The sequence below is a fragment of the Pipistrellus hanaki genome, assembly GCF_964339955.1.
Source record: "Pipistrellus hanaki genome assembly, chromosome: 12".
NCBI classification, from domain to species: domain Eukaryota; kingdom Metazoa; phylum Chordata; class Mammalia; order Chiroptera; family Vespertilionidae; genus Pipistrellus; species Pipistrellus hanaki.
This window is the reverse complement of record NC_140514.1, coordinates 35,665,561-35,689,438: the sequence shown is the minus strand read 5'-3', so window position 1 is coordinate 35,689,438 and position 23,878 is coordinate 35,665,561. Positions and strand designations below refer to the sequence as shown.

The 23,878-nt window shown below is 35.5% G+C and overlaps 1 protein-coding gene across 3 annotated transcripts; it reads right to left on the bottom strand.

The window, feature by feature from the left end:
• Positions 1–9,664: 9,664 nt before the first annotated feature.
• ETAA1 (ETAA1 activator of ATR kinase) lies at positions 9,665–22,561 on the bottom strand. 3 transcript variants are annotated; one of them, XM_084900861.1, is made up of 6 exons: positions 22,228–22,561; positions 20,989–21,117; positions 20,676–20,752; positions 18,531–18,643; positions 16,273–18,287; positions 9,665–10,999 (listed from the first exon to the last, which is right to left on the bottom strand). In XM_084900861.1, exons 1-6 carry the CDS (start codon positions 22,439–22,441, stop codon positions 10,881–10,883), a joined length of 2,667 nt encoding a protein of 888 aa, XP_084756987.1. In that variant the 5' UTR covers positions 22,442–22,561; the 3' UTR covers positions 9,665–10,880. The 3 variants fall into 3 exon arrangements, with proteins under 3 accessions (XP_084756987.1, XP_084756986.1, XP_084756988.1); XM_084900860.1 differs by having other exon boundaries at positions 22,222–22,554; XM_084900862.1 differs by lacking the exon at positions 9,665–10,999 and adding an exon at positions 11,481–12,544 and having other exon boundaries at positions 22,222–22,554.
• Between the last annotated feature and the right edge of the window lie 1,317 nt (positions 22,562–23,878).

The following is a 23,878-nucleotide window of genomic DNA, read 5'->3' as shown; positions in this document are numbered from 1 at the left end:
AAAGGTTGCATGTGAGTAAGCCAGGATAATCAGAGCTCCCATTCAGTGATGGGGATGGAAACTGGGAGAGAAGGGGGCAGCTGTGTCCTTGCAGAGATTGATATTAAAAACCATGTAAAGCTGAAACCGGTTTGGCTCAGTGGTAGAGCGTCGGTCTGTGGACCGAAAGGTCCCAGGTTCAATTCCGGTCAGGGGCATGTACATTGGTTGCGGGCACATCCCCTATAGAGGGTGTGCAAGAGGCAGCTGGTCAATGTTTCTCTCTCATCAACACGTCTAGCTCTCTATCTCTCTCCCTTCCTCTCTGTAAAAAATCTATAAAATATATTTAAAAAAAATTAAAACCATGTAAAAATGGAAATATAATGATCCATTTTTCTCACTGTTTGGAGAGAATGTGGCTGAAGATGAAGCCAACAAAGAGGGACACAGAGGCGTGAGAGTGTGACAGATAGATAGATGCCCAAGGTATCATTTGAGCACTTGGATCAAACTATTCTTAAAGCATCATTTATAATTTATTTAAATAATAGGGCAGACTGTGTAATTTTATTAAACTACTTTCAACTACTTGTGAAACAAATCTATTTGCAGGATATAGTAGTCAACCTAAAAATGTAAATACCACACATTAGTAGCCCTTATATCTCTTTTTGCATGCCCCACTCATTAAAATCGTACTTGCATATCTCATGCAAGTCTAGAGCTCTGTTTTTTAGTATTACCATTCTTATGCAATGGTGTTTGTGCAGTTATTAGAATATTTATATTTACCTATATTTTGCAAAGTTGAATGGAAAACTGAATAATGAATCTGCCAAATTAGTGGGTTTACATCATTTTAAAGTTTGGAAACAAAACCTTTTAAAGTTAACTGTTAAATTTTTACTACTTTAACTTCACACATATTTCCTAGATACTTTATGAGGAAAAAATTAAGGGACTAATTGGACATGGTGTTGAAACAATGAATACAACCAACACAAGAGTATATATAACAAATCAATTACACAAACAGACACAAAAATTTTTAACAACTACCATACCCCGCTAAATGTATCTTGATGTCAAAAGGACTTTTTATTTATTCATTTTTCTAAAAAGCCAAATTTGATTACATATTGGAGTAGTTGACAGTTACAAAAATGTAAAAGTCTCCATTGCAAGATATTAAAAATCTACATATCAAATAGACTGAATTAGTATAAAGAGGGAATCAGATTATATTGAAGTAAAACAGTTACTATTCTGCTCACATCAAGAATTGTAATACTGGAATTCTCTCCAAGATGGCTGCTCGGGTAGGCAACTAGCCGCAGCCGCACACAACAATTTTAATAAAATACAACTAAAATATAAAATGGACATTACCCAGAACTACAGGAAAGTCGACTGACTGGAAATCCTACAACAAGAAGCAAGGAGAAAACCAGAAGGAAGCACGGAGGAGCTGTAAAAGCCCAAGGTACGGAGACACGCGGCGCACGCGAAGAGGACGGAGCCGGAGAGGAGGGAGGCCGAGTGCCTGGCGGGCGTTCCCTAGCGGAAAGGAGATAAAACTCCGACTGTGCTGGGCCCCTGACTGCTCTGAACCTCAGTTCTGGGCCAGACCCCGGGGACTCAGGCTCAGCCATAGGGAGCTGGGCTGTAAGTCGGAACCCCGGGGTAGCGGAGAAAGGAGGTCCCGGAGGCGCGCACACTGCCCCCAGAGAAGGGACGGTCGGCTGTGCCGCGGGATTGCCCTGACGGGAAGGAGACTGGGGCTCCAGACTGCTGTGAACGCCACCTCCAACTCCACTTCCAACTGAACTGAACCCCAATACCGGGCTCATTGTGGGAGAGCATAGACTGTTTGGCAGCAGGCGAAAATCGAGGGCACCTTTCTCTCAGAGGCGCCGGCAGCGAGCACTGAAGGACCCGCATAGGGCGGGGCTGACGGAAGCCAAAGCTGCAGGCTCCACCCTGAAACCCCGTCCCATCTGTAACTGCGAAATGCGACAACAAAATAGATCACAAACGAAAGAAATGGAGGACAAAAAGCGTCTGGATATAGAGTTCAAATCTACGCTTATAAGGTTTTTCAAGAATTTCCTAGAAAAGATGGATAAGGCCTCTGAGGATATGAAAAGAGATCAACTAGAATTAATAAGGAGTCAACAAGAAATGATAAGGGATCAACAAGAAATAAAGAATACATTGTCTGAAATAAAAAATATTCTACAGAGTCCTAAAAACAGAAGGGAAGATCGCAAGAATCAAGTCAAAGATTTGGAACATAAAGAGCCAGAAGACACTCCTCCACAGAAGCTAGAAGGCAAGAGAATCCAGAAAATTGAAGATAATGTAAGAAACCTCTGGGACAACTATAAGCAAACCAACATCAGAATTATGGGGGTTCCAGAAGATGAGAGAGAGCAAGATATCGAAAACATACTGAAAGAAATAGTGACAGAAAACTTCCCCCACCTGGTGAAAGAATTTGACTTACAAGTCCAGGAAGCGCACAGAACTCCAAACAAAAGGAATCCAAAGAGGACCACACCGAGACACATCATTATTAAAATTCCAAGAGCAAAAGATAAAGAGAGAATATTAAAAGAAGCAAGAGCAAAGAAGGTAGTAACTTATAAAGGAGCACCTATACGATTGTCAGCTGACTTCTCAACAGAAACCATGCAGGCCAGAAGGGAATGGCAAGAAATATTCAAGGTGATGAATAGCAAGAACCTACAGCCAAAAATAAGCTACCCAGCAAAGCTATCATTCAGAATCGAAGGCCAGATAAAGAGCTTCACTAATAAAAAAAAGCTAAAGGAGTTCATCACCACCAAACCAGAATTATATGAATTGCTGAAGGGGGTTCTTTCAGAAGAGAAAGTAAACAAAGATAAAAATTATGAACAACAAATACGTAATTATCAACAAGTGAATCTAAAAACCAAGGAAATTAAAAAAAATCTGATGAACAATATTAACTGGTGAATATAATAGAATCAGAGGTATGGAAGGGGACTGAACTGACGATTCTTGGGGAAAAGGGGAGAGGGGGGCGTGGGAAGAGACTGAACATAAACTGTGCACCTATGGACGAGGACAATGGGGAGAGGGGAAAGGGCAGAGGGTGGGGTGGGAACCTGGTGGAGGAGAGCAATGGTGGGGGGGGGGAAGGAACATTTGTAATAATATGAAAAATAAAAACTTATTAAAAAAAAAAAAAGAATTGTAATACTAATATAGAATTGAAAATAAAAGCAAATAGTAATAAATTAAGCAACAATTAAACAAGTCATAATTTACAGTGTATTTTAAATGTTAGCAATGTTTGTATAACTTCTTTTTAGCTGAGCAAACAACTGAAAATGTTAAACTTTGAAATTCTTAAATTCATGTATAATATATATATGTTTATATACAAATTTAAATAATCAGGTACTTTATTCAACAAAAATTATCTACTGGCAAAACCCAATAATCCTATATAACAAAGCTTAAAAGTTATTGCTACCTCAAATTTTGGCAATATGTTCTAAAATTATTTCTATTATTTTTAACACAGTGCATGTATGTCTAATAAGTCTTTTTATGGGAATATATATGCCAGCTCAATAATATGGAAAAGATTGCAGCTTAGAGATGTGGCGCTTTCTTTCCCAGGTGTTTAAAGCATGAGTGTCCCCATGGCTTAACTTTCCCTTCTGTATATTGGGATATAGAGACAATGATTTGTGTGTATCATATCTTAAAGCTATAAGGTGCATATTGAGATGTGTATTTTTCCTCTAAATTTAATATACTTTACTCAAGTATTTCACCAATTTTACCAGGTCCCTTGCTTCCTTTTCCTGAATTTATTTTAAACGCTTGATAAAATTTATTGATAAAAACAAAAACAGTTACAATGCTAGGCAGTCAGGCAAGGAATTAGTTGGTATCTTTAAAACTAAATTTTATTTTTAAAGATTCTTGTGTATCTTATCATATAACACCCCTTGCTTTAAAGATATTTTTTATTATTCTTCCCTTAGCATTTTCTATTTCTTGCATGTCTTTCCAGTGATTGCACAGATGAAACTGCATGAAACCACAAAGAAATCTGAGGTTACTAAATAGCGTCAAAAGGTTTTCTGCATCTGATTTGCTCTGCCTTACAGAGAGAGTCCTCCCAGACTTGGAGATATAACAAATGGTCCAGGATATCTTTGGCACTTAAATTGTCTACATTTGCACTTAGAAGACACTACTAAATTCTTCATATCAAAGCCTGTTTTCTACTAAGCATTTAGAATTCTCATCCTTTCAACATAACAGTCTAGTTGTACTAAAAACAAAAAAAACAAAACAAAACAAAACAAAAAAACCCCCTGTACAGCACCATAAACCAGTCGTGGCAAAACTTGTAAAGCTACCAGGAGTCTGATAGCTTTTTAACACATGGAAGACATTTATTGATATTACTGGTAATAGTAAAGAAATGTGATTGAATAGTGATGTGTCAGCACTAGGGAGATCTGCATAACTCACTAAACCTACATGTTCCAAACAACCATTGAATGATGACATTCAAAGCATAAAATAGACCAATTGATTTCAATATACCAGAGCAAAAAAATTTAATTTGACTTCAGATTCTACATTTATTTATGTATTTCAAATTTTTTATTATGGTAAATTGCACAAAAAATTTATCATCTTAACATTTTAAGTGGTAAGTTCAGTGGTTTTAAATACATTCATAATGTTGTACAACATCTCTACTGTGCTGGGGAGCTCATAGCTGGAGCATTAAGTCAGGAATATACAGATTAAGACCTGCTGAATGAGGAGGCAAAGCCACCCACAAGAGGCTGACAGGTAGCTTCCTCGCATCAGAGTTCCATTCTGGAGAAATGAAAATTCCAGGGGTCGTCTTGATTAAAGGCCGTTTCAATAAACTCACACAAAAGAAGTCACAAGGTTTATTACTTACAGATCCTAGACATGAAGGGGATGGAGGGGCACAATGAACCAGGGGAGGGGCAGTCGTCCATCCCAGGTCATGAGCCAGCGGATAGAGAACATGATAGCAAACACCTATTACTATAAGGTGGTTGGGACAGAGGTCACTCACTTTTAATGGGCTCAGCTGTCTAAATGAATAATTTAAAAGGTACCCCAGCAAAAATAAAGAAGGAACTTGAAGTAGGAATCCTAAGCTCTGGTTGTCATACTATAAAATGCCTGGGAAGCAATTCAAAATAGCTGCTTTCTCATCACAATCATCATCCACATCCAGAACTCTTTTCATCTTGTAAAATTACAACTTTAAACCCAATAAACTAGAACTCCCCATTCCCTCCTAATCCTTGGCAACCACCATTCTATTTTCTGCCTCTATGATTTTGACAACTCTAAGTATCCTATATAATAAAAGTCTAATATGCAAATTGACCAAACAGTGGAACAACCGGTTGCTATGATATGCAATGACCACTGGGGGATGGGGGAAGGCAGACACTCAACACAGGAGCTCCCCCCCCACCCCCCAAGTCTGCAGGCCCCAGGTCAGCCAAGGTAGGTGCCAGCAGGGCCTCCCCAATCAGCCCACCAGTCACCCCGCAAAGGTGGTGGCAGCAGTGAGTGGCGGTGCCAGTGCGCATGTGGTGCCAGTGAGCAGGTTGTGCCAGTGGCCCCACCAGTCACCCCACAGATCAGCCCTGACTGCCAGCCAGGCCTAGGGATCCTACCTATGCACAAATTTCATGCATTGGGCCTCTAGTTTCATATAAGAGGAATCAAACAGTTTGTCTTTTTTGCAATGGGCTTGATTCACTTAGCCTTATATCCTCAAGGTTCATTCATGTTGTAGCACATCAGAATTAGAGGCAAATGTTCCACATTTTGCTTATTTATTCACCAATTGATGGACTCTGGATCACTTCAATTGTTTTAGCTATTGTGAATAATGCTGCTATGTACACTAGTGTACAAATACAACCAAATTGATTTTTAATAAACAGTGTTGAGGTATATTTGATGTGTAATAAATTGCACATACTTCAAGAGTTCAACTTTATACATTTTTATGTGTACACTATAGATGGGGTGCACCAATTTGTGCATGGATGGAATCTGGCTGGCCCACCCTGATGGGGGCCGATTAGGCCCGGCCAACTGGAGGGAGGAACTGTTGGCTATTGGCCAGCCACGGCCCTACCCCATGGTTGAACTCCTGGCAAGGGGACAATTTGCATATTATTATATAGGATGATAAATTATCCATTACCACCCCACCCCCATTATGATCTAGCCTTTTATTATATAGGATGGTAAACATATCCATTACCATCCCACCCCCCATTTTATCCCTCTCATTCATTCTTCCCATATCCCTGATTTTTGTCACATTAGTTTGCATTTTCTAGTTTTAGATAAATCATAAAACTTTTACCATTTTATATTGCCATCAACATGAAAGTTCCAGATGTTACCAATACTTGGCATAGTCAAGTCTTTTTAATTTTAATCATGTGTAGTGATATCTCATTGTGTTTTTTTCATTTTCCTAATGACTAGTGATGATGGACTTCTTGTGTGCTTATATGCCATCTATGTCTTCTTGATGAATTGCCTGTTCAAATCTTTTGCTCCTCCCTCCCTTTCATTGGGTTGTTTTGTCTTATTGTTGCGTTTTAAGAATAATTTATACTTTCTAGATACAAATCCTTAATCAGTACATAAGTGGTTCACAAAGATTTTTCTTGTTTAAAGGTTGTTTTACTTTTTTATGATATCCTTTGAAGCACGTTATTTCGATAAAATATAGTCTTAAGTTTTGTATTTAGATCTATGATACACTTGTATAGCATGAGGTATAAAGTGGATTTTTATTGTATATGGCATTCAATTGTTACAGCACAATTTATTGAAAAGATTTTCTACAGTAGTTGCCTTTGTAAAAATTCGCTTGTCCATGTATGTGTGAATATACTTATAAACCATTTCACTGAACTATTTGCCTATCTGTATGTCACTACCAGTCTTGATTCCTGTAGCTTTATTTACAAGTCTTGAGATCAGATAATGAGACTGAACAAAAACTGTGCACCTATGGATGAGGACAATGGGGGATGGGGAAAGGACAGTGGGTGAGCTGGGAACCTGGTGGAGGGGAGCAATTGAGGGGTTGGGGAGGAAGAGGAACACATTTGTAATAATCTTAAAAATAAAGATTTATTTAAAAAAACAAAAACAAAAAAAACTGTTTAGCAATTAATAGATCCTTTGCACTTTCATTTGAATTTAAAGTTTGTCTATTTCTACAAACTTTAAATTCATATGAAAGTGCAAAGGATCTATAAAAAAATTGGCTTTTGATATTGACTGGGACTATGTCAAATCTATAGATTTGGGGAGATCTAATATCTTAGTACCTTACAATGAGCATAGTATACCTATTTAGTTCTTTTAGCAATGTTTTAATTTTTTCAGTGTACAAGTCTTCCACATCTTTTGTTAGATTTATCTCTAAGTACTCCATATTTTTAAATGGTGATGGAGACTTGACTTGGGATGGTGAATATACAATTCAGTGCATGAAGTGTAGAATTTTATACTTCAAACATGAAATTGTTAACCAGTGTCACCCTAATAAATTTTTTTTAAAAAGCATTTGTAAATTGTATTTTATTTCAGTTTCATTTGTTGCCAGATATAGAAATGTGATCTGTTTTTGTTATATCAATGTTATATTGTGTAACTTTGGCAACTATATTACTTCTAATAGTAGCATTTTTAATAGAGTACACTGACTTTCTAAATAGGTGATCATGTTGTCTGCAAATTGTTATATATCATCTTTTCAGTCAAGATGATTTTCATTTATTTCTTGCCCCAGGGTCCTCCAGCACAAAACTAAATACAAGTAGTGAGAGCAGACATCAGTCTTGTTCTCAATCTTAGGAAGGAAACATTTTCACCATTATCATGTTACCTATACTCTTTTAGTAGATGCCCTCAGTCAGGTAAAGAAGTTTCTCTCTAATCAATTAATTATGTAACTTTTCCTTTTCAGTTGTTAATAGTGAATTTCAATGACCTTCAAATGTTAAAAACTAACCCTGCATTCTTGGGATAAATAACATTTAGTTCTGATGCAACATTTTTTTTACATGTTGAATTTGCTTTGCTAAAAATTGTGTTTAGAATTTTTGTACTTATACTCATGAGGGATACTGCTTTTTAGTTTTCTTTTAACATCCGTTTCAGGTTTTAGGATCTGGATAACACTCACCATATAGAATGAGTTGGGAAATAGTCCACCTTTTCAATTCTCTGGAATTGTTTGTGTAGAATTGGACAAAATTGGCTAAAAGAACTTTAGACAGGAAGCAGGTGGTAGGCAAGTAAGAACTTAAGGTAAATATCCCTAAAATATGTCACTCTAGCATAAGGATTATTTTAGTTTAGGTGATTTTAAGGAATAGCAGACATGGGAGAACGCTAAAAACCAACTTGAAGATACCCTTTTTAAGACTCACCTATAAGGGAAATATTCAATTGTAAGGTGTCTCTCTCCACGTACCCAAAAGAGGGGAATGATCTGATCTCTAGAAACTCTTATCAATACAGAAGGCAACCATTTAATCTGCATAACAACTTTACGCTTGGGTTACAGCACTTTTTCAGATACAGTCCCATAACTGATTCTGGCACCCCCAACATCTTTTGTCTTCAACTGATGATATTTAAGGTGGCAGTTTCAGTCATTTTGGCAACTTACTTAATTTTCCTGGTCTTTCCCATGTATATGGTACATATACATGTTATTCCTCCCCCCCCCCCCCCCCCCCCCCCGTTAATCTGTATTTATTTACAGGGATGTCTCAGCCAAGAACCCAGAAGAATGGAAGGAAAATTATTTTTCCTTCCTACAGAGCAATAGGCTATATCACATAGCCTAAATGTGTAATGGGGTATATTCTATGATGTTCATACAATGACTGAGTCAACAATGCATTTCTAAAAATGTATCCCCATCAAGTGGTACATGACTTATTTATTTAGGTTATTATATTTTCTTAGATGAATAATAAAGGCTACCTAGAATGTGTTACTCTACTGTACAGGGGTGAGCAAAAGTAGGTTAATAGTTGTCAAGAGATTGATGAAAATAACTCTGTGCCAAAGTATGCATATAGTGATTAGACTATAAGAATGTGTGAAACAGACAACACCGGTTTGGCTCAGTGGACAGAGCGTTGGCCTGCAGACAGAAAGGTCCCAGGTTCAATTCCGGTCAAGGGCATGCACCTTGGTTGCGGGCACATCCCCAGTAGGGGGTGTGCAAGAGGAAGCTGATGGGTGATTCTCTCTCATTGATGTTTCTAACTCTCTATCCCTCTCTCTTCCTCTCTGTGAAATATCAATAAAATATATTTTTTTAAAAATGTGTGAAACAATAAAGACTGGCCATTTGAGCACTTATAAGATTATACCTTAGTGCACTGTACCATTGTGACATTCTTTTGAGTTAATAAAGCTACTGTAGCCCACCAGTGTGGCTCAGGGGTTGAGTGTCAACCTATGAACCAGGAGGTCGTGGTTCAATTACTTCTGGCCTAGCAAATTCCAAACATGCAAAAAGAAAAAAGAAGAGTAACGGAAAAAGAACAAATTAACAAAGTCAGTAAGTTAATCAAGGGAAAATTACAGTTATAGAAAACCAGAAATTATACCCTAGAATGATTTATTCTTTAACACAAAATATGAGCATCATATTTAAACAGTCCTTAATGTACTTTTACTTTTTTCAGTTTTAGACTATAAAATAATTAATATGAAAACAAGTTATCTTATGTACTAATGTTCTGCAGGAAATGGTACAATTGTTTAGGTATCTATTAGGATGCAAGAAATAATTCTAGCCCATCTGGGCTGGCTCAGTGGTTGAACATCAACTTATGTACTGGGAGGTCATGCTTGGATTCCGTTAGAGCACATGCCCAGGTGGCGGGCTCAGGCCCCAGTGGGGGGCATGCAGGAGGTAGCCAATCAATGATTCTCTCTGATCATCGATATTTTTATGTTTCTCTCCCTCTCCCTTCCTCTCTGAAATTGATAAAAATATATTTTTAAAAATTCTAATTCCAGCACAGTTTTAATTTGTCTTGTGACTTTCAGAATACAGTATTCATTTTTCATCTATACAATAAAGCTGGATCAAATGATATCTAAAGCTTCTGTTTTCAATGTTAACGATGCTACATTATTTATATAGCCAACTCACTTTTTTTTTTTTTTCCAAAAGAAACTTCTTAAATTAGCATCTTCCCTAAAAATGGTGGAAAAAATTTTTAGAAAATTCGAATTCAAATCTATTTCAGACTAGGGACTGAAAACAATAATTTTCTTACAAATAAATTGAGTAATTTCCTCTAATCATGTTCCTAAGAATGTGAAAGTATTAAGTAAACTTCAGAAACATATAAAAACCTTAAAGGAACAATTACTAAAAGTAAAAATATTTAAAAAATTGTCTCCTTTAACTTAGTAGGTTGAAGCTTTATATTAGGAAAAAAGCCCTATTAAAATAAAAAACTAGACAACTATTTTTTGACAATCCCCTGAAATCACAGTATTTAAAAAATAGATCTCATTTTTTCTGTATAATTCCATTACATAACTGTTAACTTTCCAAAACTTACATGGAATTATTTTCACATACATTTCCAAGGAAAGTTTCATTGATCAATGCAATCATGATTTATTAAATAAAGAAGTCCATGCTTTATAACTCAGCATTACATTTCTCACAGAGAAATAAAAAACAATGTTTCCTATCATCGATAGGTACCCACTGTCTTGGTTAAGTCTTCCAACTACCATTTCGGTAAAGAGCCACACTAAGTGGGAGCTGCCTTTGCAGATGATGCCTGGGCCTTGGCCATTCTTCGAACCAATGCTTCTTGTCTTTTTCTCTGAATTTCTTCAGGAGAATACTTCCTATTTTTCTCTTCTTCCTCTGAAAAATTAAACAAAACACAGATACTAGTGTTACAGCCTATAAAGTCATTCTTAAGATCTGTTTTAATTTTTACTTTTTTATTACCCAGAGTTGTCACATTGGTTTGACTATTAAGTCACACTGAACTACCATATGTGAAATTCTAAGTACAGAAATAATGCTGTAGGCCAAAAGAAAACAAAAAATCATTGATAAATCTGTCCCTATTTAATGCCCTCTTTTCAGTGTGATAAAAATCATTTAATTAAAAATGGTACATTTTGACTACCCAGCAAGTAATTCTTGTGAATGACATCTAATTTCTATAACACATTTAAAAGACAGATTTTAAATGTAAAATAGTTAAAATATAATGAATTAAATGAGATACCAATACTTCAAATAATGTATTTTTAAGATAAGGTATGTTCATATTCACCTCTAGAGAAATCCATGATTTCATTTCAGCCATTCAGGAGAAATATTTTATTATGATAGAATGAAATTCAGCATGTCAATAAACATGTAACTCATTGTCAGGTATTATCTTTTTATTTGGAGGACACAGTTTATATAAACAGAAAATTATTTTAAAAAGCAAAATATATGAATAAATTATCCAATCTGAATGTCTTTTTAATATATAAAAATATAAAGTATTCTGATATATGTATATTCTTATGCATACTTTAAACACACTATAAAATAATATTTCAAATTAAACCAATGGAAATAGGAAAGTTCTATTTTAACAAAACATCCAATTTTATCTCTGCCAAAATACTGAGTTCTAATATAATGAATTTAATTCAATAGTTAGGTCACTTTGAGTTAATATAATAGATTATATTAACAAAAATAAAGCTTTAAATAGCAAATTTATTTCCTCATTTAAATGCTTTAAAATTAAGACCATCACCATAATACATCTTTAAATGACCTTGTATTGTATTCGTAAAACTGTTTATGCTGTAAAATCTGCCTTTCAGATAATTAAATAAGAATCTATATTATCAGCAGAAAAATATTATTTATACTGACATCTAAACAAAGGTTCAGAATTTGTTACATTTCTCTTGTTAACTAAGGGAGATATGTCTAAAATATGTCATCTGTTTCCTTTTCTTTCTTGGTATAATCTGAATGGGAGCCGGTGTTCAGGTTAAGAGATGTGTATTTTGAATAAACTCCCTAATGATTCTGATGTCTTTTATTTCCTAAACTATTTATCTCAGAGTGTAGTTTTTTTTCCTTACAGAAAGATACAAGATACTTAAAATCAGCTAGACTAATTATCTAATATTTTAGCCTCAAGCCTGAGAAACACAAGAAACTCAGAATACATGCACACACAGTTTACATTCAATTGACCATAAGTTTGGAAGGAATACAGGTTAATAATCCATGACGACAGAAAAGAACATAGCTCCCTAAAATTGGCCTTACAGTTGGCTTGGTGATATTCTGGAAAATAATTTCAAAGGATATAATAAAGTCACACCATGAAAATTTGATTTAGAGAGAGTCATCCATTTCTCCCATCAGCCCTTCCTTTAACTCAATCTGCAATAAAAATACATAGCAAAGTCTCAAACTATTGCAAGGTACAAAGCAAGAGTGACTCTAAATCTTAATCTAACGCAGAGGTCAGCAAATTGGTTGTTGTTGTTGTAATAGGCCAGAAAGTAAATATGCTAACCTTTGTAGATCATATAATCTCTTAATCTAACTGCTCAACTCTGTCATTGCAGCATGAAAACAGCCACAGACAATATATAAACAAATGATGTAGCTCTGTTCAGATATAAATTTGTGTAGGAACAATAAAATTAGGATTATAGTTTTTAAAAGTCACAAAATATTCTTCTTCTTTTGATTTTCCAACCATTTATAAAGTGAAAGGCATTTTAGCATGCTGCTGTTCAAAAACAGGCCACATAGGGTAGATTTGGACAGGCCAGGTTCCCAAACCTTGCCTTCCAGGAATGAGGTTCTTAAATGGGTTTTGTTTCAGACATGTGCTGGAGAGCAGTTTACTACATAACAAAGTAAAAGGAAGTATAAACAACAGAAAATATTAACACGTTTAATATTCATTGAATATTATATAATATATGCCCTGTTGGCACAGCTCAGTTGGCTGAATGCGGTCCCACGCACTGAAAGGTTTCCTGTTGGATTCCTGGCCCAGGTTGCAGTACTGACCCCTAGTAAGGGTGCTTAGGGGAGGCAGCCAATCGGTATTTCTCTTTCTCTCTCTCAAGTCAATTAAAAAACATTAGAAAAAAGGAATATTAGATGCTATAAATCAACTCAAAGGAAAAATTATAAGATAAATTAAAAGGCAGATTATTCATCCATAACAAAGATAGATTAGCAGATAAAAGTTTTGGGAAAACTCAAATATTCTAGAGATTTAGTCTTTAAAAGAATTACAATTATATGTTAATGTATTCATTTGGGGAGTATGAGTCAATAAATTACATTTATTTGAATATAAATATTTTAAATTGTTATAGATTTAACAATTTTTTTTAACATATTTTAAATTGATTTTTACAGAGAGAGGAAGAGAGGGAGAGAAAGACATGGATGTGACAGCGAAATACCAACTGGCTGCCTCCTGCACACCCCCTACTGGGGATCCATCCTGTAACCGGGCATGTGCTGTTACTGGGAATCGAGCCAACAACCTTCCAGTGCATGGTATGACATGCAACCAACTGAGCCACACCTGCCAGGGCATAGAATGATAATTCTTAAAGTTTCAAAATATCTAGCTTGGGCCATAATGTAGAGATATATTATTTGTCAGTATTGATAAGAATATAAATTGATGTAACTTTTGGGGAAAAGTTGGTGATAGCCATCAAAATTCAAAACATTCTCCTTCATTAATTTTTCAGTAACAGATATAATCTCAAGAGTATACAGAAATTTATGTAGAAGGATATTCACTGGAGGATTGTTTGTAATGTAAAAAACTATAGCCAAACTACACTTCCATCAATAGATACAGTTAAATAAATTGTTGCATCCATATAATGAAGTACTATACAGTGTGTTAAAAGGACTGAAGCAAATCTATATGTACTAACAGGAAATGAAAGTTATAATATTATATATCAAGTAAAGGTAAAACCAATTGCCAAATAGGGGCTATCCAACATATAATTCCATCTATTTAGATAAATCTATAAATATACACACACACATTGTTATACACATACAAAAATGTTACATGATGTATTCCAAACTGTTACCAGTGGCTTTTCCTGGGAAATGGTATGGGAAAGGAGAAATAGAGGACTTATAATTTTTTTTAAAGAGGAGGGATCACTTAAATAGGAAAATTCTAACAATAATACCAACAAAAACATTAATTATCTAGACTCTAAACTGAAAAGAAAGATCTAATGTTAAAAGAAATGAAAAACTTTCTCCTATTAGCACTAATCTACAATACATAACAAATGAGTCTAATGTTAGCTCCAAGTGAGGGAGACTAATTTAAGAAAATCTATAATTGCAAGTGAATATACTAAATACTGTAACAAAAATTAGCACTAGGTATTGGAGTAAGCCAGAGACAGTGAATGTAAATCATTCTGAAGGTGGTTAAAAACACATTGTATTTTTAAAAGCAAATGGAAAATGGCCTGGCAGATTTGGTATAGACATGCGGGTGCACTATTCCGGGCAAAGGAAATAGCATTTGCAGATGGAAGGCTATGATAAAGTATTGGACATTAAGAAGTACTAGTAGTTCGCCAGACATATTCCCTTTAAAAAATATTATGATATCTTGCCCTGACTGGTTTGGCTCAGTGGACAGAGAGTCAGCCTGGGGACTCAAGGGTCCCGGGTTTGATTCTGGTCAAGGGCATGTGCCTTGATTGTGGGCACATCCTCAGTAGGGGGCGTGCAGACGGCAGCTGATAGATGTTTCTCTTCAATGTTTCTAACTATCCCTTTCCCTTCATCTCTATATAAAAAAAAAAAAATCAATAAAATATATTAAAAAATATTATGATATCAGTGAGTAAAAGAACTTTTACATTACATTCACTCAAATATTTAAGTGTCAGATACTGTTAGGCCAAGGAACTCACTGATAAGATCATAATCAATTATTTAATTGTGATTTTAAAAGGTGAAGGAAATAAGAGATGATGGAGAACAAAGAAAAGACTTAACTACAGATTGTTCAAGAAAGGCCTCTGTGAGAGGGTAATTTTTAAACTTGAGACCAAAGGATAAAAAAGCACCCAAGGGTGGTGTGGGGGTGAAATGCTGGAAAGTAGTTTTAGTTGGGAATAGCAGTCAAAGCTCCTGAACTAGGAAAGAACCTATTTTTATTGAGGAACTGAAAGACTTTTGGTATAGTTGAAGCTTAGTAAGTAAAGGAAAAAAAAGAGGTCAGGCAGGTTAAAGAGAGATAACCTAAGCCTTAGATAAAAGGGTCAAGTTCGAACTGTTTTATTTGAAATACAATCAGCTATTGAAGGCTGTCATTAAGCATAGGAATGAAGTTTACCTATTTGTTTGTAAAAAGTTATTCTGCTATGTAGAGATTAGAATTGAAATGGGACAGGTAAAAGAACTGCAGTGGTCCAGTCAATGTATGCTGGCTTAGAAAAGAATAATAATAGTAGAGAGTGAGAAAAATGGACAATTTTGAGATATATTTTTTTGTTGTAGAAACAACAGAACATGTTGATGAAAATGAGAATCTGGGAAAATAGGAACTGGCAGAAATGAAAGATGACCGGTTGCACTGAATAAATAATTAGAATTATCATAACTAACAGTTTTATATCAGCTATTATTCTAGAAGAGGTATTTAATGAAAATGACCTACATTTTCAAATATTACTCACCTCAGTGTTCTGCTCAACATAGTAAGATTATTCAAGTTTTAAAACAATGAAATATTTCATAAAGAGTCTCACACAGTAATATATGTGTATATATGTGTATATAAATATATATATTTCTAAAGTATGATTTTTCACAAAATAATTCAGAAAACATGAAACAAGTATTTACTGAGTGCCTACTACATGCTTGTCACTGTACTAAATGCTGATAAAGAATCTGATGCAGTCTTTTGAAAACAAATCACCCACTCTGTATATCACAACATAATTATTAGTAAAAAACACATTATGACATAGTTAAACATCATAATTTTTACTTTACATGTTATGCAAATTCAAAACAACAACAACAAAATACTACTTTGGCTACTTCCCAAGATAACCTTTCAAAGGAAATTATTTGATACATACCTTTTGAAGGTTGTTTCAGAGATTCAGGTTTCATCAAAGCTTGCTGTTGAACAGTCTTCCCACATAATGAGTTGATAGGAATTTTGTTTTTCTCCAAATTCTGTGTAATTCTGGTTTCAGAGATACTTTCTGTTATACAATTTTGATTAATTTGGGAAAGAACATGAGAATTTTTTATCTTTGTAAACCTGTACTTAGAAAATGTAACTGTTCTGTTAAGATCATTCTGAGCTTCATTCGTTATGGTCCCATGGAACAGATGCTGCGTATTCAATTTCTTCTCATAGGTAGCTACTTCTGTACTCACATGATCTGAATTCACATTCAAACTTGAACTTCTTATAAGAACCGATTTGGAACTATTCAGTTCTATTGGAATATCAGTATTACTCCAAGAGACAGGCAAATTATTGATCTGACAATTTGAGTTCTTAGAGTATATAGTCAAATTTGTTGTCGCACCTATAAAACTTGGAGAATTTCCACAAATTTCCCCTTTTAGCATCTTCACTGATTTATTTATTTGTGAGGTATCAGTCAATGAAGACGATTGTGCTGAAATATCATCACTCAGATTCAAATTCGTTGATTGCACCAACTGACTTCCTTGTTTAGATGTAGTAAACCTGTTTTTGGCTCCATGTTTGGAACTATTATTAATGTCAAGTATACTTTTTGATGTCTTGTTGTCCTTTCTCATGTCTTGCTGCTGAGTTAGTTTTTCAATATCATCACATGCTTGGTATAATAGGTCATCCTCTACATCATCAGCTTCCCAGGTATTCTCTAATTGATGACATGTTTTAACAATTTCATTGGCAAATGATGGGTCATTCCAATCATCAGAGAAATAATCCATATTTGATGCATCAGTCTGATTTGCACTGTCCAAAGCAGCAGAGTCAAAAGTATCTGTATTAGCAGACATCTTAAATGGATTAAAAACTGACTTATTTTTCTGTTCATTAGAATATCCTGTGTTCAAAGTAGACTTTTTTCGAGAAGTATTTACATTAGAAATAAATTCAGTATGAATACCTTCTTTTACTTTTGTTGGATCGGATGCAACTGCACCATCTTGAGTTTTGTCTTGAATGGTTTTATTAAAAGATTTCTCAAATTTCATTTTATTTCCAATGGATAGTAATTGGTTTGGTTTATCATTTGAATTTGGTGAAAATCTGTATTGTCTAGCATCTATCAATTTATTGGTATGTGTGTTTGAAGAAACATCTAAAACTTCTGAATCTCTAAACTCAGCATCTAGACTTATATTCATTCTTGAGTTACTTTTACCATTTTTACTGTTAGAAATACAAATTTCTTTTTGATCAACCATCTGGACTGTTTCAGGAGCAGAAAAATGTTCAGATATTCCTACATTTTGCATAACAAAAGGTTCATTATTCAGTAAGTTTTCCCATTCGTCCTCAAATATATCCATGTGCTTATTAAAAGCTTCTGGCTCCTTAGTACTAGAAGTGACATATGATTTTGTCATCCCAGGAGTATCTATTTGATGAGAAAGTGACATTGGGGGTTTGTTTCGTAGTTTTTCAGTAACTTGAGTTTCATTACTAATGATTTTCTCCTCTTTCAAAGCACTTTTCTTTCCAGAGGCAGTATTAACACTGCTCCACAAGGCATCTGACAGATCTTGGCTTAACTGTCCACTACACTTCTGAGTAGAACCATCAAAAATGGCATTAAAGGCTGCTTCAGCATTTTGGTCAAATGGCTTCTGACTGTTATATTGATCATTTACCACAGATACCTTGGTGTTCTCTTTCACTGGCTTCTTTATTTTAGCATTATCTATTTCAGGAACAATATCATGTAATAACTGCATCTGTACATTATCTTTATAATTATTTAAAGTCTCTGCTTCTGAAATCACCTGGATAAAATCATGATTTCTCTGGTTTTGCTCTTGAATCACATCTAGCTCTTCCATATTTTTATCAAATTGCTTAGCCAATTTCATAAGTTCTTCCTCTTGATTTTGTGTTTTTAACCTATTAGACAAAAATGTTAAACATTATAAGAAAAGTTCTAAGAGTTGTTATAAATATTCAATTGTTATTTGACATATTTTAATGTGTTAAAACTTAAAAATTTAAACATTGTAATTATTTTAAGTACAAAATTCTACACGTCAAAATTAAGGAAATGTTTCTGATATAATCACAAAACCAAATCAATTATTGAAAATATTTACTTCACTGAATGTCAGGAAAAACTAAAAAGTTTGAATTTACTTTGTGCAGCTGAATTTTGCTCTTGATTTTCCTTTCGCTACATGAGGAGTACAAGGAATAGCAGTTTCACCAATCCACACGCCCAGCATGGAATCTGTTGTTGGTTTTTCATCCTTTGGCAGAAGGGGGGGGGGGGGGGGGGGAAGAGGTGTAAAATAAATAAAATAAATAAAAAAGAGAGAAAAAGAAAGTAGAAAAGACAACTTTAACTACGTTGATTTATTTTCCTCAAATAATAAATTCTGAAAATATTAAGTTGATATAAATAATTATTTGAGGTTAACTCACCTAAAAATAAACAACATAAATATGTCATTTGTGAATACTTTTTAAAGCTTTTAAAATAATCTTGGTATTACCAAAGATTTATGTTTTAAAAGTACTCAGTTGAAAACGGTAACATTTAAAAGCAACTAATTTCACTATATTTTTTCTTATGCACAAGTTACCACTTGCATACTGTTGCCATTTCATTATGTGAGCTATTATTTCCATCCCTCTTAGGTAGAGTCCAATAATTTACTCAACTATCTTTTTATCACTATTTAGGCTGGCCAGCCCAAACACATTTTATTGTGCTTCTTTCATGTGAAACTCACAATTAATGAAGATCTACTGTTAACTCATGAAGTAAGTAGTATTATGGCATAAATTCTATTTAACTAATGAATTGGAAAATGAATTTCTATGACAAGCCAAACATGGAATGTAGAGCTAGTACCAACAGAGTTGTTTTGACTATCATAGTTGTAATTTGGGATGTTTTATAGCCATCAAGAGAAGCTTTATTTCCTGTCTTTTCCACCTGGATTATGCTGATTCCGTGTAACTATAATTTGGGTAAGTGCCATCTATTGTTTTTGGTCAACATAAGTCACTATCCATGGTTGTGTCAAAGAAAAATAGCAAACTTCCTATAGAAAAGAAACTAAGCAAAAATTGGATGTTTTCTGGATTTAAACTTGTTAAATAAGGAAAAAAGAGAGGAAAGTAAAGTCAACTTCAGAACAGAGGTTGACTTTAATTTATATTTCTATTTCACTCAAGCAGTGTAAGAAAAATAGACTTTTACAGATGATTCTATTATAGCAAATAATTTAACTATAATTTTAACACATAAGTAACTTTAGCATAACTTTGTATTTATAGTGTTCAAAGTTTACAAAGACTTGTTATCTAATATAACCTTCATATTAATTCAATAAAAAGAGCAAGACAAGTAATTCTAGTTTATGGCTGAATGAACTGAAGTTCTGACAGCTTAAGTAGCTTGCTTAGGGTGACCCAAGAGGTGATGTGAGAACTAACTCCAAATTCAGCGTTTTTCCCAATTTTACAATGCTGACGATCAGAGCATTTTTAAAAAAATATATTTTATTGATTTTTTACAGAGAGGAAGGGAGAGAGATAGAGAGCTAGAAACATCGATGAGAGAGAAACATCGACCAGCTGCCTCTTGCACACCCCCTACTGGGGATGTGCCCCCAACCAATGTACATGCCTTTGACCGGAATCAAACCTGGGACCTTTCAGTCCACAGACCTACGCTCTACCACTGAGCCAAACTGGCTTAGGCGATCAGAGCAGTTTTAATGGAGAAAAGTCGTGCTACAGTCAGTACACAATTACCAATCATTTATAAAAACCTTAAAAATTTAAATTTTCATTGTCTGATTCTATTATTTTATCAACTTGAAAATGGTGCCATATATTGTTAAACAATACTAAAAACAAAATAAACAGAAAGCTCTAGTCAAAATCATCACTCTAGAAAATTAAAATAAGGTGACGAAAGATGATCTGACTTTGGCTGGTGGGCACACAGTGCAATATACAGAGCTTGTAACATAGAAACACACACTTGAAACCTACATGATCATATTATACAATGTCACCCCAATAAATTTAATAAAAATATCTAAATTGAAAATTAAAACAAGATATTATGTTTAGAAAAGTATAATTACTAATTTTATATTGTTTCTCTTTTCAGAATATGCATTTCTGTAATAGAAAAATGTATTTGTTATATCTGCTGCTCTAGTTTCTACAAAGAGAGTGGTAAAAGATAAAGACATTTCTCATATAAACGAACTGTACATGGACTTAGTAACATAAAATAATTACAAAACTAGTGATATTTACCTGAGGAGCAATACAATTAACAATATGTGAGATCTCATCACTATCTGTGTTGTAAATCTTTTTTCTTCTTCCTTTACCTAAAGAAAGAAACACATTTCTAAATATTTTTTAAAATAGTGTTCATTTCTTAGAAAACAAGTTTAATTAGCACATCTATGATAGCACATGTATATCACAGTAATACAATCAGATAAGATTCTCAAAAAACATCTATTGTACAAAATTCATGATGTTGTTCCCCCAACTGAAATCCAATAGTTTAAATCCTAATCATTTCTCAGTTACCCAGATAAAAATGTTAATAGCAAATTACCTAACTGTTTGGTCATTGGAGAATTCTGATCCCAAAAGATATCATTCAGTCCATCTGGATCATTAGGAGAATTGAAGGAAGATGACAACAAATCCATTTTCAGCACTCTCTTTGGTGTTTCATACTTTTCTACATAAAATAAGATTAGAATAGTAGTTGTTGCATTTTAAAGCATTGCTTCATAATATCCTAATATCAAATAATAGCTTTTAACAAGATTACTTTTTATATAGTCCAATTATCTAATTTTCTCCCAGAGATGATTTAATATAGTTTCACAACCGAAATGCTTGTTTCACATAAAAATCCTCCCAAATTTAACATTATAAACAGTAAGTAGTTTAAATTAACCTAAAAGGTCTATGGATGTCACTCCACTCATTTCCATTGGATCTTGGAGGCTTTGGGAACCACGTGTCATGTATACATTTCAACCATCTAGAGCGCGTCCCAACAGTACAGTCTGTTTAGCCCGCATTCACCATCTCTGCCCAGCTTAAACCAATTACTTCCAGAAGCTTTAGCGACCCACTTCTTGGAAAGTTTTGTCCAGCATCACTTTTAAAATTTATAGAAATTTGTTTTTGCTCATTCTGGCATTGCTTTACGCGAGTCAACTGAAGACCAGTCAAGGCAACAAAAGCCATGTTTGGAGAACACGCTCCAGGGAAACAGCTTTAGTGTGGGGCTCAGTTCCCACCATGCTTTATTAAAAATCTTTCAAAAATGGGACACCAAAAACGGATCAGAATGAACTATATTCCAGGGCCCTACTGGGAGGGGAGTCCTACTTAGGCACTTCCGGTTTATGCAAAATGAGAGGGGGCATCCCAGAGGCTTTGTGGATACACATAGCTATGGCTCTTCTGAGGGTCCCTTCTCTAAACCAAGTCGGGGCAAAAAGTTTAAGCGGAAATAACTGCTTTGGGAAACAGCATATTACTCCTCGCTCCGGCACCGCTGACTCGGAGGGGCATCCTAGACCTGAGCCGCCCCCCTCTTTCAGGTGAACCCCACACCCCTAATTCCCGTGGCAGGAGCGACAGAGGATGATCAAACCTAACGGAGCAGCGCTCAAATTCGGGGACCAAGGCCAAGGGGACGTGTGCCGGGTAAGTCTGGGGCTCACAAGGGGAGAGGCCCAGAGAAAGAAAATACCCTGTGTAGACTCCACCCCGCCCCCCTCCCATCCCAACTTCCCCAGAGAGGCCACGTCTCCCTCCCCGGAGTTACTTTTACCGCAGGACGCGGCTACCGACGGCTGCTCTGGCTGCGGCACGGGCTGTTGAGCCCCCTCTCCAGCCCCGCGGGGCCCCGACCCACGGGCCGACCGCAGCCGCCTCTTCCCTGACTCGGACACCGAGCTGCATTCCTCCGCCGCCGCCGTCGCCGCCGCTTGGCGCGGCGTCCTCTTCGGGCCAGGGCTGTCCCCAAGTTTTCTTCGCCGACTCATTGCCTAGGACCCCCCACTCCTTTCACATTTTGCACGGGAAGCGTAGAGCCGTGGAATCAGAAAAGCCTCCGGGAACTAACGGCCGCCGCCATTTTTGACCGCGGCGCGCCTGGCAGAGGCGACCGCTGATTGGCTGCGTCCGGCGAGGGGCGGGGCGGTGAACGTGAGGCTGGCGCGCGCTTGCGCAGTCCGACCCCTGAACCTACTGGGCTCTGGGCAGACAGCAGGATTGGGAAGGAGTGTGTGAGGGGCCATGGTGTGGGCATAACTGATAGTTAGAACGCGTGAGGTGAAAAGATTTAATCCACTGACAGATTTTTTTATTGAATTTGCAGCTAGTTTTACCAGGACATTGCTCTTTCAGATTATTGTGGGGTTTAGTATTTTTAAGAAATAAAAAGTATAGATTAGGGAGGGAGCAATAAAACTATTTTTTCCTAGATGATAACAGCATAGAAAAACCCAAAAACATGTAGGAAAAATTATTAAATTTTTAGATTAACAAAGTAGCTGCTACAAAGTCAATAGTCAAAGATCAACTGTTTGCATGGATGAATAAGTAACAAACAACATTGATGTTTTAAAGAAATAACAATTTATTGTAGCATACAGGGTATCAAATAATTAGGAACAAATTTAACCAAAGATTTCAACCACCCTACAGAGAGTTATGAAATATTTTTGAAAGAAATTGGACACCTAAGTAAGTAAAGGATTAATATATGTGCATAGGTTGGGAAGCTTCATATTGTTACAATGTCTGTCCTCAGATTGATCTATAGATACAATGCAAAGCCATTCAAAATTATAGTAGGATTGTGTTTGTATGTGTAATATATATCAAGTTTATTTTACAATATGTATGGAAATGCAAAAGGTTTAAGATATTAGAGAAACTCTTAAAGAATCATAAAGTTGTGTATCTACCACGTATGGAGACTTATAAAGTTAAGGAATTAAGATAGTGTTAGCCGAAACTGGTTTGGCTCAATGGATAGAGAGTCAGTCTGCAGACTGAGGGGTCCCAGGTTCGATTCCGGTCAAGGGCATGTACCTTGATTGTAGACCATGAGAGACCCAGAGCCAGAGGACCCAACCAGGGGAACTGTCCCATACTGCTGGTGAGAGTATAACATGGTACAACCACTTTGCGAAAGAGTTTTGATCTAGCAGTCCCACTCCTAGGAATATAACCAATGGAAATGCGTAGATTTGTGCATCAAGATACATTTTATAAAAATGCTTTTAGCAGTAAAATTTGAAATTACCCCAAACTGGAAGCAAACCAAAAGCCTTTCAAGAGTATAGTAGTTAAGTATATTGAGCTATATTTGCTCAACAAAATGCCACATTCTAATGAATAGGAAAAACTATAGCTTCTGCAACAATGTGGAAAAATCTCAGGAATATAAAGTTGAACAAAAGAGATCAGACTAT

What these genes read in the sequence shown, in the direction of transcription:
- ETAA1 (XM_084900860.1), bottom strand. Translation starts at nt 22,441, where the DNA reads ATGAGTCGGCGAAGAAAACTTGGGGACAGCCCTGGCCCGAAGAGGACG. An exon ending in AGCCGCGTCCTGCGGTAAAA is followed by an intron (nt 21,118 to 22,221) that starts GTAACTCCGGGG and finishes TATTTTATGTAG; the next exon opens with AAAAGTATGAAACACCAAAG. An exon ending in TTAATTGTATTGCTCCTCAG is followed by an intron (nt 18,644 to 20,675) that starts GTAAATATCACT and finishes CTTCTGCCAAAG; the next exon opens with GATGAAAAACCAACAACAGA.